Source organism: Petaurus breviceps, unplaced genomic scaffold (genome assembly GCF_028583685.1).
Source record: "Petaurus breviceps papuanus isolate PSGF00001 unplaced genomic scaffold, PetGlider_PUasm1.0 189, whole genome shotgun sequence".
Classification (NCBI taxonomy): Eukaryota; Metazoa; Chordata; class Mammalia; order Diprotodontia; family Petauridae; genus Petaurus; species Petaurus breviceps.
This window is the reverse complement of record NW_027185809.1, coordinates 12,383,941-12,401,032: the sequence shown is the minus strand read 5'-3', so window position 1 is coordinate 12,401,032 and position 17,092 is coordinate 12,383,941. Positions and strand designations below refer to the sequence as shown.

At 39.5% G+C, this 17,092-nt stretch overlaps 1 protein-coding gene across 1 annotated transcript in view; it reads left to right on the top strand.

Moving 5' to 3' along the window:
* Positions 1–17,092, top strand: part of KLHL3 (kelch like family member 3) — a 324,549-nt gene that overhangs the window by 10,800 nt on the left and 296,657 nt on the right. The window contains exon 2 of the mRNA XM_069091901.1: positions 16,885–17,086. Coding sequence (XP_068948002.1) covers positions 17,076–17,086 — 11 coding nt within the window. The 5' untranslated portion in view covers positions 16,885–17,075. The remainder of the gene's footprint in view (positions 1–16,884; positions 17,087–17,092) is intronic.

The window sequence follows — 17,092 nt, the reverse complement described above, 5'->3', positions numbered from 1 at the left end:
AAAATCTGCCCTCTACCATTTTGTGCAACTGCTTTTCTCAGGACCCAGGCTGCTGGACACCATAGGGCAAGTCTGTAGGATGCATCCTATCTACATTTGAGCCAATCCTGGGGCACTGTGAGTGCCCCCTCTTCTCAACACCATGCAGCGGTTAGAGCACTTTTCCCAAGGAAGATTGGCAGATAGACTTCACACACAGGCCACCTTTTAGAGGATTCAAACTCCTCTTAGTACTTATTGACACTTTCACTAATTGGGTGGAAGCCTTCCCTTTTTGCTGTGGAAGTGACTAAAGTACTTAGGAAGGAAATTATTTCCAGATTCAAACTGCTTTTACTTCCCAAATTACACAGAAGGTTGCCCAGGACCTTGGTATAACCTACAACCTCCATTCTATCTGACATCCCCAGTCTTCTCAAGATTGAAAAGATGAACCATATCCTGAAAAGAACCTTGGTTAAATTGACCCTGTAGGTTCACCAAGGCTGGGTATACAGCTCCACCCTGTGGCCCTACTCTGGATCAGGATGACCCCGGGAGCAGATATTAAACTCAGCACCTTTGAACTAATGTTTGGGAGACCTTTTCTGACTACCTGTATCCTTCTAGACACAGATCACCAGCTCTTGACAAAATACTCCCTAGCTCTAAGGCCAGTACAAAAGGCTTATGCTAATTCACACCTCCTGCAACATACCTACCCCCACCCCCCCAGTAGTTACACAGTTTATCTTAAATCATGGAGATCACCTGGTTCCCCTGACCCCAGAAGGAGAAGTGGAAGGGGCCATATAAGGTCATCTTAACTACTCCTACAGCTGTTAAGTTAAAAATCATCCCTAGCTAGACCCATGTTTCTGAAATTAAACCTGTTCTGCCTCCCACCACAGGTTCTTCTGAACATCAACCCAAAATACTCAAATACTCTTGCTAGCTGGTGGAGGACCTGAAATTCGTCTTCAAGAAGTAACACAGGATGTAAATTTATGAAAGTGTGAGAACAGCTCCTCTGTACCCCGCTGCTTTTCCAGTTTGCCCTCGCTCTATCTTCCTTTCTCCAGCTATGCTGTGTTCTGGGACCCACCTTGAACCGCTTTTCCTGTTCTAGCCCTGCTCCCCATCGATGCCTGAGGCTAAGCCTTCTTCCCTAGGACTGGAAGTCTAAAGCCTTAATTCAAATAGGGAACTCTGTAGGGTGGGAGTACATGATTGCTGGCTGTGTCACCATCATTCCCAGCACAGAGCTTACTTACTCTCCATAGCTCTCTCACTCTCCCCCCAAATCCTGGCGTGGAATTTATACTTTGAGCATTCCTCTAAAGACCTCCCTGCCATAGTAATTGTTCGCCTATTTTCAAACCTGAAAGTCCAAGACCCAAAGACCCAGAAGGGCCAGGGATGACCAAGAGACCATTATTTCCAGCATTTCAACAAATATAGATACAGGTGGCAAGGGCCCAGACATCACAAACCCTTCCTTCCTTCTCTTCCTGGACCCTCTCAAAATCTTTCATCAGCCAGATATACCTTATATCCTTGTAATATTGCCTGGCCCTGGCCCCAGGTATCTCCCTGATTCCTGCAACACTTCGCTTATTTAAGTACTAAGACTGCTTTCTAGCTTAAAGAAAACCCTAGGCTCCCTTGGTACTGCTCCAGGAATGGTCTTCCTTTGTGGACTAACTGTCCCTAATGTTTCTGTAAGGGTTATGGGATTTAAAGATCTTCCATGCCCCCATTGGACTTGCTGACATAGCAGGAAGGGGTGGGGCAAGATGAAGCAGAAGCCAACCTAGAGTTCCTGCAGTGGCTAGCAGTGGTGGCCACGGGTGGCAGCAGCAGTAGCAGCAGCAGCAGCAGCAGTAGCAGGAGCAGCAGAGGCATGGGGCCGTGGTAGTGCTAGCGGGCCAAGGTGGAGGTGTGAACCCCTTTTTGAGCCAGCCAGAATTTCTGCTAAGGACCCCTGCTGAAGACTGCCAGGGGCTGGAGCTGCTAGGAGCACGATTCCTGGATGCTGAGTAGTTGCTGTGAGTGGGGAGAGGAGGACCTTTGCCTGAGGTAGCCGGTTCTGTTTTGAAGGCTTGAGAATATGGGTGCTTTCTACGTTATCTACCTGTGCCAATTTCATAACTACTCTGATGGCTTTGACTTTCTGGTTTTGGGACTCAGTCATTTGGTGTTTTAATAAATGTTCTCTCTTTATCCCCCATATAGAAAGCCTGATATATTTTGTGATTAACAACTACATCAGCATATCTATAATTGCCATAGGCATTGTGAATATTGCATTGCTGATATAGTTTCCCAACCCCTTGATGTTGTCCTGACCTGCTATCTGTCCCCTTACAAACCATTTGGACAAGAAGGGGTGAAGATAATTGTCTTTAGTAACTACTTCCTGCTGAATGGGGGCATTGAGTCCATTTCAGGGGCTGGGAATAGGTTGAAGAGGGGTAGTCATTATGGGGGGGTGTGGATTTGGTTAACTCAATTGTTGAAAAGTGAGTAAAGTATAAGGAGTTAATAGGACTAATAAATAGCATTTGGCACTATACTATAGAAGTATTTTCCCCAAGTTTTGTGGGGTTTTTTTTGGAAGGGTGGTAAAGAAAACCCCTTTATTAAGTGTTTTAAAATGGAAATAAATCCTTCACCTCTTTGCCCAATTGCTTTGTGCCTCTGCTGTTAAATCATATTAGACCATAAGGGTGATATTTAGAAATACTAAATGTAAAGTATTTGACTAAGGAATATAATTATTTAAGCAGCTTACCACCTTCATATTGAAATATTTTAGGTAAGCGATAACCAGTTTTGTTGAATATATCTATATATTGACCATTTATTAAAATCTATAATGACAATTACTTTGCAACTAATATGCCTATAACTTTTTAGACATACCTTGTTTAAAGACATTGTGTGAATGTCTATGCTTAAATTTCTAACATGGTTACTAGACATTTATTTAAAGTTGTAATTATACTGCAAATATATAATCTTATATTTTCTAACTGATTGAAATTTCATTATAGTAGAAAAAAATTCCATATGAACATATGAATTAAATATTGTTGTACCAGATAAACCTTTCTACAACTTTGGTTCTGCATGGTACATGAAGTTTTTTTGTTTTGTTTTGTTTTGTTTGCTTTTTGGAGGGTAATTGGGGTTAAGTGACTTGCCCAAGGTCACACGGCTAGTTTTTGTGTTAAGTGTCTGTGGCCGGATTTGAACTTAGGTGCTCCTGACTTCAGGGCCGGTGCTAAATTCACTACACCACCTACCTGCCCCCAGTACATGAGGCTTTACAAATTTATTAAGTTTGCTTTTATTTCTGTTAGTTAACAGATATTTTGCAATTTAGCAAATTTGAGTAACCATATGTTTTGAAAAATGTACACCAAGTTTCTATGGAAATGTCCTTGATTTTTATTTACTGTCTAAACATTTAAATTTGAAAATGTCAATGTTTTTGTGGAATTATTAGGCATAACATTCTAGTATCTTGTTTTTAAATGAAAATACCTAGATATGTTTAGATGATTAAATTAAGTTTATGCATTTCATAATCTTATTTGATTTTGTTAGGGGTCAAAAAACAAAGACAATTATTAAAACCATCATTAGCAAGGATCTTTAACTTCTTGAATGATTCAATTAGGGTATATATTTTTTTCTTTATTTTTCTTTATTTATTTTATCAAATGCTTTATTAACTTCTAGTTTACATCATTCATTTCTGGAAGATTTTGAGCTACAAATTTTCTTCCTGTTTTTCCCCCTACCATGCACCCCAAAATAGCAGTCCCACTGGATATCCCCTCTTCCAATCTGCTCTCTCCCATATCTTCTCCCATACCCACTCTGACTTTTTCAGTATGGCATATCCCACACCCCACTTGTTCTATTCTCTACTTTGCTCCTGTCCCTTTTCAAAAGTGAGTGCTTCCAACTTCCCTCCCCCCCAGCCTGCCCTCCCTTCCATCATCCCCCCTCTCATCCCCTTCCCCTCCTATTCTCCTGGAGGGTGACATACACTATTTAGTGTGTATTTCATTCCTTTCCCAAACCAAATTCAATGAGAATAAGGTTGACCCACTCCCTTTTGCCTTCGTATTCTTCCCCTCCATTGTAACCATTTTCCCTTGCCTCTTCTATATGAGATAGTTTACCCCATTCTGTCTCTTTCCATCTCCTCTCATTATATTCCTCTCTCACCTCTTAATTTCCCCTTTTAAGTATCATCCCTTCTTATTAACTTGGTCCTGTGCCCTCTATCTATGTATACCTGTAAACATATACACACACATTCACATATGTATTCATACTCCCGTATACCCTCCAATATAGACATATATACACACATTCACATATGATACAAACATATGTATTTCAATTCCTTTCAACTATTTTCATACTGAGAAAAGTTTCATCAGTTACAATTATCATTTTTCCATGTAGGAATGTTAATAGTTCAACTTTGATAAGTGGCTTATGATTTCTTTTCCCTGTTTACCTTCTCAAGCTTATCTTGCTTCTTGTATCTGAATGTCAAATTTTCTATTCAACTCTGTTTTTTTTTTATTAAGAATGCTTGAAAGTCCTCTATTCCACTGAATGACCATATTTTCCTCTGAAACATGATACTCAGTTTTGCTGGATAGATGATTCTTGGTTTTAATCCCAGCTCCTCTGCCCTCCAGAATATCATATTCCAGACCCTTCGATCCCTTAGTGTAGAAGCTGCCAGATCCTGTGTTATCCTGATTTTGTTTCCGCAATATTGAAATTGTTTCTTCCTGGCTGCTCATAATATTCTCTCCTTGATCTGGGAATTCCGGAACCTGGCTATAATATTCTTAGGAGTTTTCTTTTTGGGATCTTTTTCAGGAGGTGATTGGTGGATTCTTTCAACCTCTGTTTTGCCTTCTGGTTCTAAAATATCAGGGCAATTTTCCTTCAGAATTTCTTGGAGGATGATTTCTAGGTTCTTTCCTTGATCATGACTTTCAGGTAGTCCAATAATTTTTAAGTTATGTCTCCTGGATCTATTTTCCAGGTCAGTGGTTTTTCCAATGAGATATTTCACATTGCCTTTGAGGTGCCCACCAGCAATTATACACCAAAGCCCGTAAACCTGCCAGAAGGGGCCCCTACCAGGGCCCCTGGAAACCACCTGATAGGCCATAAAAGTGAGGGAACTTTTCATATGTGTTGCTAGAATCTAGAAATTATTCTTGGTTATAACCCTAGATCCTTTGCCTTCTGGAATATGCCAATACAGTCTCTCTATTCCTTTATAGTTGTGAATACTAAATCTCGTGCAATACTGATTATGGTTCATTGGTTGCTGATCCTCATTATCCTCAGATTCCATATTTGTGAATTTGTCTGCTCACTAAAATTTATTTGTAACCCCAAAATCATGGGCAACAAATTCCTAGGGGCTCTAGATGGCACCTGTTCCTGCTTTTGCCTCTAATTCAGGTGTCCCTCTTCCTACCCCAGTACTATCTGCCCTGGTGCTCTTGTTTCTATAATGTGGGGATTATAATTGCTCAGTCTTCAAGAAAAACCACTGAGGCAGAGCTCTGAGCCAATGGCACTTTACTAAAGCATCTGTGGTACCCTTTAAAGAAGTAGACTCCAGATCTTCCTCGAAGTCTGATGCCCATGGTCCCCAGGACCTTGTTCTCATAGAGTTTGATACACAAATATGCAAAAGACGCATGGCAAAATACATTGGTAAAAAATCTCATTGTTTGACAGACGTTGCTCTTGAGGGCTAAAAATGATGAGGTCATAGGTTGGATGAAGCGTAGGGCATCTCCACTGATCATAAGATGGTCACCTGCTCATGTTGACTAAGAGAGAGTGGTCCAGAGGTACAAAAATAAGTTGGAAGACTTTCCAAAGAATCAAGGCATCCCACTCATGCTGGATTTGGACATGGAATTTGAGCAAAACAGGATGGAGATATCTTTGTCAGTATTCTTGTGGTAGTACAAGTGAGTCACAACTCGGCAAACAAGTAGTATATATTACATTAAAGTTTGAGGCCTACTATAAGAATCTATATCATCTAATTATCCCTATATGATTTATGTGAAATATCAAACTGATTAATACTGATTGCATCGAGTAAGAGTCCAAATGAATCATTTCTCACAATATCCTTTTTCTGCCTGGGTACCACATTATTCCCTGCACTCCTGACCAGTCCCTGCCCAAGTATCAACAGACCTGTGACTATGCTACTCTGGAATGGAAAAGTGACTCACTGTGACTTTTTCTTGGTTTTCCCCATCAGAATTCAGTCTGGTGTGTTTTCAAGGTTGTGGAGGTATGGGAGATGAGCTAGGCAAAGATACTTTCTCTCATTGTCTGCAGGGTAGCCAAGTGTTTTTTAAACATCAGGTAATCAAAAGATTCAATTGTTACAGTTCTTCTATATAACATTTCATTGGACATATATACTGTTAATGATAAAAAAGTGGTAAAACTTTTTTTTTAATGCAAAAATAATATAAATTGCTTTTTTATACCTTCTAGATTCATAGGATCTGTTTTTACATTTTGACTCTGCCATTTTTCCATGTGATCTTGGGCAAAAAAATCACTCAACATCTTTGGATCTTATATGTAAAATGATTGCTGTTATCATTTGTCCTTCATTCTCAGAGGACCAATGACATCAGGAGGGTGATGTTTTAACTTGCAGGTGAATTGGATTTAAGTGAGGCAGAGCTGTGCAAAGTGATCAGCCTCACTCTTGCCTCCAGAGTCATCTGGATTCAGTGGCAAGACATAGATCAGAATGACTGAAGATGACCCCAGATGTAGTGGGAGACCTTGACCTTTTTAAGGAAAGTTTTTTCCTAGGTTTGTCTGAGGCAATACCCATTCAGTGATTTAAGAGTAGGTAAGAAATAAGACAAAAGATGGTTTATTTTGCCTACTCCAAAAAAAAAAAAAAAATCAAACAGGGAGGAAAAGACCCTCAGGCTTTCTGGGCAGCAGAGAAATAATACTATTTACACTCACTCTGAGCCATCAAAACCCAAACAATGACCAAGTGAAGCTTGAACTGGGATCTATTATTGGCCGATCACTGAGAAACAAAGTGATTTCGGTTTAAGATATGGGTGGTCAAGTTCCATTTGAAACCCAATTGGCTTTATCAAAGACTGGTTTCCAGAGTATGATTTCAAGAAATCATGTTTGTGATTTCTTATAGTTTCATTTATGATGTAAAATGAAGAGGTTGGACTAAATGACATCTGAGGTTCTCTATAGCTCTCAGTCTATGATTCTGAGAGGGATGAGAACCACTGATTTCTGTTTTCTAAACAAGCCTTTTATTGGATTTATTTTTTCCAAATTGGTATTTTTTAATCAAAATTTAGACCTGCAGTCTTTTAAAAATTAAATTTACAAAATTCAAGCAGTAATTAGTCTACACAAGGATCTATGCTAGGCACTGTGTATACAAAAGATGTTTAATATGCCTCAAAGGTTTTCAATGTAGTGTGGAGAGGGGCAGTGATTGAGAAAGGGACACAGCTCTAATGAAGGGAAAAATAACATTTTTTATCAAAAGATGTCCAACCAAAATGCTTTTGTAAAATTTAGGGATATGAAGAGGAATCAAAGCTTTGTGGAGGAAGTGACATCTGAACTGTCTTGGACACATTTCGGGAAGATGGAAAGTGAGGGGCACTTAAAGTTCTGAATAAATGCTTATTGATTTGCTAGGATGAGAAATCAGAAGACATAATTTGATTCCCTGCTCCAACATTTTCCTAGCCATGAGACCATGGGGAAGTAATTTCATCTACTTGCACTCCAGCTTTCTCTAAAATGAGCATAATGATATTTGTATTTATGAGGGAAAATGCTTAGTTAATCACAAAAAAGTCCTATGTAAGTGAATTATGTAGGCATGGATATAATGCCAGCAGAGGCATGGGGCAGACCCTCATCACCTCTTGCCTGTATTATGACAATAACCTGCAGTCTTCCCACCTCAAGTTTTCCCCTATTCTAATCCGTCCCGTTGTCAAATTTATCTTCCTGAAGTCTGGTCTTCCTAGGTCTTGACCATGTCATCTCTCCCCACCCCCTAGTCCATAAATTCCAGTGGCGCCCTATCACGGCTAGGATCAAATATGAAATCCTCTACTTGGTTTTTAAAGACCTTCATAACCTGTTTGCTTCCTACTTTTTCAGTCTTACACATTACTCCCCTCCATGGACTCTGTGATCAGTGACACCACTCTCTTTGCTGTTTTTCACACAAGACCCACTGTTATAAAAACAGTCCATATGTTAGGGCATAAAATCAAAAGAATAACTGGAGAAAAGCAGAAATGTTAGACTTTATAAAAAAATCACCAAAAAAGGCAATTTCATTAAAGATAATTACTAGACAGGATGCCAAAATTATTGAGATGCAACTTAAACAGTTCTTCAGGGAAATTTTAGAATGAAGCCACAGTTTTAAAATGATACAATAAATGAAATGAGAATGTGAGGCAAATGAATTGGAAAAGAAATGAGATCTTTGGAGGAAAAAAATGGAAGGAGAATTAATTGTTTCGTACAAGAGATATAAAACCTTATCCAAGGAACAGACTTCCAGAAAATTAGCACATACTAAGTAAGTTAATGACTCTGTGAGACCACATAAAATCAATTGATTTTTTAAAAGAAATCCAATTGCCAGATCACAAATTTAAAAATTCACAACAAAATAGAAATAAATGATTAGGAATTATTTTGCTGTACAAATATATAATTATATGCCTATATACGCAATTACATGCCAATAAAACCAATGCCCTAAATGAAATGGATACATGTTTCCAAAAATATAAAATGCCCAGATTACTGGAACACAAAAGGGGTAATTCAAATAACCCAATTTAAAAAAAAGAAGAAATTGTACAAGCTATTACTCAAGAAAAACACCCTGTGATCAGATGGATTTATAAGCAAATTCTATCCAACTTTCAATACCAATTCCAATGTTTCATGAACTGTTGCAAAAATAGGAAAAGAAAGAATCCTACCAAATTCCTCCTTTGATAAAAATACAGTCTTGTTACATAAATCAATGAGAAAAGTGTAAAGCAAGTGTAGCCAAATACCTCTAATGAATATTAATGCAAAAGTATGAAATAAAAATATTAGTAAGGAGATAGAGACTTTATACCATGAGTTCAGGGCCAGTTCAATATTAGGGAAATGATCAACATATTAAACTATATTAATAATAAGAATAACAAAAAAATCATATAATTACATGAACAGATGTAGAAAAGGTTTTTTTATAAAATACAATTTAAGGCAGCTAGATGGCACAGTAGTGCACAGTATTGGGACTTAAGAGTCAGGTGGACCTGACCTTGAATCCTGCCTCGGGCACTTAATAGCCACATGACTCAGGATGTCACTTAGTCTCTGTACCTCAGTTTCCTTATCTGTAAAATGAAAATAGTACTTCCCTTGCTTGCTCTGAGTATCAAATATAAAATAGCATATGTAAAATGCTTTGCAAACCTTAAAGCTCCTTATAAATGCTAACTATTATTAAAAACCCTAAAAAAAGGAATAAACAGCCCTTTTCTTAATAGGGGAAGTGAGGCATAAAACCCCAGCACCATGTGAGGGTAAACAAGTCCTTTCTAGTAAGATCAGAGATAAAGCAAGGATGCCCATTATCACCACTATTTGATATAGTACTAGAAATGCTAGCTATACTTTCCTGGGTCACATGACCCACAAAAAGGAAGACTAGACATTGTCTCTGATCTTCCTAAACCCTCAAAACATCTTAATATTAGAATTTGGTGCAAGATGTAACCTAATGGTATATGTCTCTACAAAGACCCCAAGAACCCTGAGGAGGTAACAGTCTTAGGAATTCAAAACAGAGAAGGCTGATCCCTAATGCCTAACACCTAACATATTCAGCATCTTCCTCACTCCTGAGCCCCACTACACTCCTGGAAGACTTCACTACTCTACTTATGGCTTATGCTCTGGGATGGTGCTTAGCCCTGCATTTATACTTAGCACTTTCTTTGCTACCTTCATTAGTTTCTGACAGAAAATCTTGCCCCTGGCCCTCCATGATTTTTTAGCTACAAGTAGCAGACCTCAATGCTGTGGCACCCTACCAACCCACCCGCACCCCTCATGGGGGCTGTGGAGGTATAGGAAGAGTAATTGTGCTCTGCCTCTGGAGGCAGCATTGATGATGTATGGCAGTTCTCAGCCATGTTAGAAGGAACTGGGGCAGGGTCTCTACGATGTGTGAAGGAGACTGTCATCTAGTGGATGTTGCATGTCTATCCCCTGAAAAGTCACTTGGAGAAGAAACGGAGACTAAGGCCAGTGAAAAGTAAGTTCTCCAGTATGGGAGGAGGATGAAAAGACTTTGGAGTCCAGTCCTCAGAAACTGCCAAGCAAAGGCAAAGCCATCAGAAAGTGAACAGTAAGAGAATATGGGGGGGGGGGGGAAACGGAATGAAATTACCAAAGCTATTAGGTAGGCAAAGAGAGGCACTGAAACTCAGGAAAGGAAAGGAGGAAATCTCAGTTCAGTGGTGTGGTGGGTCCAACTAAAGTATATATCCATTGTGGGTAGGGGAGAGATTCTCTAAAGAGAGATGGAGACCTTCAGTGGGTATAACCTTCAGGGTTTGGGTACTTAGAGGGACCACTGCCTGGGAGGGTATTTTTGTACCTCCATGGATAGCATCCTGTCACTGGAAATCAGAGCTCCTTGGGGAAGGGGTGGGGCACAGCTCACATCCAAAAGGGTAAGAGTGAGTGGACCTTAGAAAACAGGCAAATGGAAAAAACTGTTTAGAAGAAGGAACTCAAAGTGGATACTTTAGAAGCTTTAATTCTATGAGGAATTACAGAGACTAATAAAGGAATAAATATACAGACCATGAAGCAAAGAATAAAAGTTTAGAACAGACAGAAAGGAAGTAAAGAGAATGAGAGCAAAATAAAGAAATTCCTTTTAGAAAAGGGTACAAAATATAAAAAAAACTAACACAAGTTGAAGTGGAGGAGAGGAAGAGGGGTTTTACCTAATTTCTTAACTAAGAGGGGAGGGAAAGGGAATTAAATAACTAGATAAAAGAAAGAAAAGCAAATTTATATGATGAGCAGAACTCCAACAAAACTAAGGGTAAGGGGTAATAAACGGGAAGGGGGAAGACTGTGAAAGGAAGAATGCCTTTGAGAATAGGCTTACTGTAAAGTGGATAAAGCACAATTAACTAAAGAAACAAAGTGTTATCTTTACAGAGGAAGTAAACAAGGGTTCTATTAAGTGCCTACTAGGTACCAAGTATTATCCTCACTGCACAGTGTACTGTCACAACCCTGGGTGTTATTATCCCCATTTAACAGTTGAGGAAGCTGGAACAAACGGGTTAAATGACTTGCTTAAGGTCACACAGTAAGTATCTTGACTCCAGGGCCAGAACTCCTTCCCCTGTTCCACCTAACTGCTTCAAGAAAAGCTGTTCCTCTCTGCCGTCTATGAAATAGATGACTGACCAGCTCGCTTTTTTGAGCTTTGTGGTCTTCTCCCATTCAGAAGATAAAACCAGGATGCAGTAGAGGAGGCCTAGTCGTAGGGGATGGGAAGCCTGTCTCTTCCCTCCAAAGAACTGAAGTAGAGGTACTTCAAAGTGCTTCGAAGTGATGCTGAGTGAAGTGAGCAGAACCAGGAGAACACTATACACAGTAACAGCAACATTGTGCAGTGACCAATTTTGTTAGACTTGGCTCTTCTGAGCAACACAATGACCTAAGACAGTTCCAAAAGACCCATGATGGAAAATGCTATCCACATACAGAGAAAGAGCTAGGGAGTCTGAATGCAGATTGAAAAATACTCTTTTGTTGTTTTTTATTTTTTCTTTTTCATGATTTTGTTCTGATTCTTTCACAACATGACTAATGTGGAAATACGTTTAATATGGTCATACATGTATAGCTTATATCAGATTTCATGCCATCTTGAGAAGGAAGGAGTGGGGGTGGGAGGGAATGTAGAATTCAAAATCTTATAAAATCAATGTTGAAAGCTAAAAATAAATAAATAAATGAAATTAAGATAAAAAAAAATGTTGCATGTGCTTGTACTTGGCCTGAGAGGAAAGATTCTGAGAGTAGGTTTTCCTAGCTCCAAGAATGGTAGCAGCCTACATACCATTCCTATGGGAAGCCATGGATGTTATGATAGGCCCAATATCTACTAGGGATCCCCCCCCTCCCATTGCCCCTAATATAGGTTAGGAAAAGGCAACAAAGCCATGACTCAAGGCCCAGGAGTGGGGCAAGGTCAGTCTCTGTTTCCTTTAACGGCTTCTTGGTGGCCTCTTGTGTTGACTGGGCTTCCTTGTTACCTAATCATATGAGGCATAAAAGATCCCATCCACCTGGAGTCAGTGCCCTGCAATTTAGTGAACATCTGAAAACCCCCTAGACTCCCAACGTCCCCTACTGACTATCAGAAGGCTGTAAGTTAAGTACTATCTCCCTACGTCACATATTTTCTATGTAAGGGTTAAATAAACTTTCAACAGTCCTTGGATCTAAGAATGCCTCATTTTGTCCAACATCAACCCTAAATTAACAGGTTGTAAGTGTCAAGCCTAACCTTTGCAGGGATAACTCCAAGTCTGAGAAGTCCCAAGTTCAAAAGTTCAGAGATTATACTTTGTAGAGACAGATTGCCTGATGCAGAATATTTTTACAAGAAAGAGACTTACCCACATAGTATTGAACAGTGCCCTACTTGTAAAGCAAAGCCTGTTAGGCATTCAGACAGTGCAGATCTGATGGGAAGAGTATTGCTTGTTCAGCAGTGTAAATCCAAACCAAAGGGGGACATCATGAGCCCAGGAGAAGTTGTGAAGGATCCCAAGGGATCCACCAGAATGCCAAAAGATCACCCTAATTGGCAGCCTCAGATTCAATCTCTTCCAAGGAGAGCTCATGGACTTTCTATTGTTCTTCATCTGTTTGTGGGTTCCTATAAATACTTTGTAACATTTGTATTTTCTGTAGGGTGAAATAAAAGTTAAGCAATATCAAACTTACATTTACTACCATGAATACTTTTACAAAACTAGAGACCATGTTACCTACATTTGGGAAAACCTAGACATGAATTATATTTTAAGTATATTTGGAGATTTTCTGGAAGCAACTCTCAGTGAGGAAAATGAGCAGATAGAGAAAATTATGCTCTTGGGGTCAAGTTCCAGGATTACACAAAGTCTGTTGTAGTAAAGAAGTGAGGAGAAGGGGTTGGAGGAGGGGATGTTGGCCCGTGGGTCAGTTTCTTTTTTGCTGGATTCAGTATCTGAGCATTTTTTTTTTCAAATCCTACTCCTGGTTGGAATTCCAGTCCTGCTAATGGGGGAATGGCAATAGGTTATACCAGGGCTCTGATCAGTGACCAGAGTCCCTGAGTCTGGAAGGAATTCACTAGGCCCAAGTGAACTTGGAGTCAGGATTGTAAAAGTTTATTGTTACTCTTTACAGCCGGCAAGGGTTCTTAGGGAACCTGCAAGTTTAAAGAAGACATTAGGTATAGTTTTTAAGGAGTCAAGACAGTAAATCAGGTGTCAATTATGCTAACTAGGTGAGTAAGGGTGGGATTAGGGAGGAGTTAAGAAGTGGTCAGTGCTTAAAGGAACATGCACTTTTAATGTCAACTGGGCAGACGTATTGCCCATAATTCACTGGGAAATAGCCCAAGTGGGGGGCTACCTGGAGATGTGGTTTTAGGCTTGAAACATCACTAAGTCAGCTAGGTGGGGTGCTTGCTGCTACACTACTCCATACCCCTAGAATAGAAATGAGCAAATGAAACAAACCAAAAGCCCAGGTCCCTTTCTTAGAGCCATCATCTTAAGGGGACAAGAAGGTGGACCTCAGGCCCTCTGTCCCTTACTGCATGGTGTTGTGTAATTTGAGAGTCCTTTGCTCTTAGGTCTGAGTATTTACACAAGAGGCAGGTTGTGCTAGGATGGATAGTTTTAAAGACAATAAACAGTAGTTCTGGCTACTCAGTTAAGATGACTGCTCCCAATCATTGATAGGCTAATGGAATGTTCACACAGTTGCCAATTATTAAGTCTTCCAAAAACAGATCAAACAGTCTCTTTCATATGAGTGATGCCATTTTAGATAGCACAAACATATGTCAACCCACATTACAACACTTTCCTCTGGAAGAACCTCTCCTTGTTGGGAGTGCCTCAATTTCTTCATCTGTAAAATAAGAATTTTGGATTAGATAACTTCTTAAGTTCCTTTCTAGCTCTAAACCTATGATCTTGTGGTTCTACTATGTTATCCTTGAATGTATGTTTGTTTCTTTTATTGTGTCTATGGTAATTTCATTTATTCCATCATATTTTTTCATTGTTTAAAGGACAATGTTGTCCAGCCACTGAGGCCTGACCTGCTTGATTCAGTCCAGCTTTGAATTGATGTGAATGCCAAGACAGCATTCATTATTTTTAGTGATATTTAACTTTCTGGACAGGATTTATGACTATTAAAAAAAAAAACCTTTTTATTATTTTGAGGGGTTGGGGCAGCTAATAGGTGATAGGCTCCCTTCTGCATCTTCCCAGAAGTCTTTCTAATCTCATTAATTTCTTAAGTTTTTGGTCAAAGGACCAATATGAGAACAAAAGGGAATACATGCTTCCTTCTAGCTGTGCAGACCCTTAGAATCAATGCCCATGACATTTCTCTCTGGTTTAACAAATTTGGGGAGTGGTCATTTTGGTGCAGCAGTTGGATAGCCATAGAAATGGATATGGGATTCATAGTTAAAGCTAGAAAAAATCCTAGAGGTCCTTAAGTCCAACTTCCTTAATTTACAGATGAGGAAACTGAAGGCCAAAAATAATAAAGATCTTGCTAGAGCCAGACAGTAAGAGACTGAGGCAAGATCTGAACCCAGAAATTCTTGACTCTTAAGTCCTTCATCATTCATTCATTAATTGAGTCATTAAGTGCTCTACTGGATTCTCTTTTTAAGGGTGGCAGCATCATTGTAGGACCTCCATTGAAGAAGTATTAAAAAAAACACAGGGAGTAAGGAGTGGAGGGGAGAAGGAGCTTGCCGTCTGTTTTGGTAGTCTATAGGTCTGCAGTCTTAACAAGACTTTCAGATACTACTATGTGAAATTGGATTTTAAAATAAGAGGCAAGACATGGATGTCCAACCATACCTGTGGAGGTTCTTATGAAACTTCTGTTATTAAAAAAACAAACAAAATAGAAACATTAGAATTCTCTTCAGTTAAGTATTAAAAGGAAATCTTATTCAAACAAAGGTGCAGAATACACTTATAACACTTTTAACATAAACAGAAGCAGCAGGTTATATTTTTGCCAACGTATAAAGGTATTACTTGCTGTGACTAAACAGATCCACTTGAACTAATCACTAATAGACTAATAGTACAGAGGGAAGTGTTCTACCTGTTGAGTCATAGACTAGAAGCACACCTGCAATCCAGAGCAATAATCAGAAATCCTTGTTCTTGCAGTTATGCCAGAATAGAGTGAACAACAGACATGAGTCCTAGCCTTTGCGCTCCAGCTAACTAGGACCTTGTGTAAGTTCTTTTCCATTTCTGGGCTTCAGTTTCCTCCTTTATACAGAGTTGGTGTAGCACAAGCTCTGGGCTCATTTTCTCAACCCACACTCAGACTAGCAGATCCAACCCCCAGATCTTAGCCACTACATCTTGCCTCAAGCCTCTAGAGATAATCCTGAAGGGTTGTCAGATTGTTTTTTTTATATTGCTACTCATGCACCCCCATCTAAATGCGTTCCCCCAATATCAGTTGACAGTTAATTTCTCCCTAATATTTAACTAATTAACCTTTATAAAGGCATATTTGCTTGGAAGGTATAGCTAGAATTGGAGAGAAATTATTATTAAATAAGCAACTATTGGGGAGATCCAGGGTTTTTTCCCGTCCTATGCCCCCATTCTCTACTAGGTCAAGTAAGTATCTAAAGGACATTGTTGATAATGAGATTGGATTAACCTTCTCCTCGATCTTGTTCAGGCTCCACACAAGGTCAGAAGCCCATTGTGTTCTACTCTGGCTTGGGTAGGGGGTAGATCCTTTGTCTAGAATCGCCCAAGGCTGGAGGTGGTCTGGGAACAAGAGTGATCAAAGTCACATCTCCCCCCCCCCCATTAGAATTGGTCCATCTCTCATAATATTCATTCTCTTATTACTTGTTAACCAATTAGAGTTGATTTCCACCCAAGGCATTGAGTGGGTTCCATGAGGGGTCTTTGGCATTTGAGAGTGCCACTGATCCCATTTATTAATTATCTTCTAGAATAATTAACAAAATGATTATGTCTCTTGAACGTTTTATACATCACAAATTGAAGTACAACATCCTAAACCAGGAACAAATTTTATCACCTTGGTCTCTGGAGAGAATAGACTCAAATTTAAAGAGTTTGCTCCAAAATGTTCTCCCCAAGTCAAGTTCTAAGTATGGTATAAGGAATGACAGATTTCTCCCTTGCTGTCTTGGCATTCATGTCAATTCAAAGCTGGACTGAATCATGCAGGTCAGGCCTCAGCACCAGCACCTCACCAGACTCATATCTTGCTCCTCCCCAACTGCTTGTGACGTTATAACCTGATCTTTAACAATCTTGGATACTCATTCGGTTGAGATTAGGGAAGAGTAAAAGAATAAGGGCAGAAGGATGAGGTACCATGAACCAAGAAAGGTCCTTTCCCTCTCCCTTTCTCTGAAAACCACAACTTTTTTTCTTCTTCATCACTCAGATGTCAACAAGGAAGAAAGAAAAAGAAAGTTCATCTGCTGGAATCTTTGTATATACACTCAATTCTGACCCAGCAGCCAAGTAAGAGGCTTTTCAGCTCTATGCAATAAATTGACAAGAATTAGAACCTGCATATGCTCTGAAGCAGTGAGGGGAAAGGGTACCTCCATCACACATTTCCAGAAGCAGTGGATGGACAACAGGTAAGA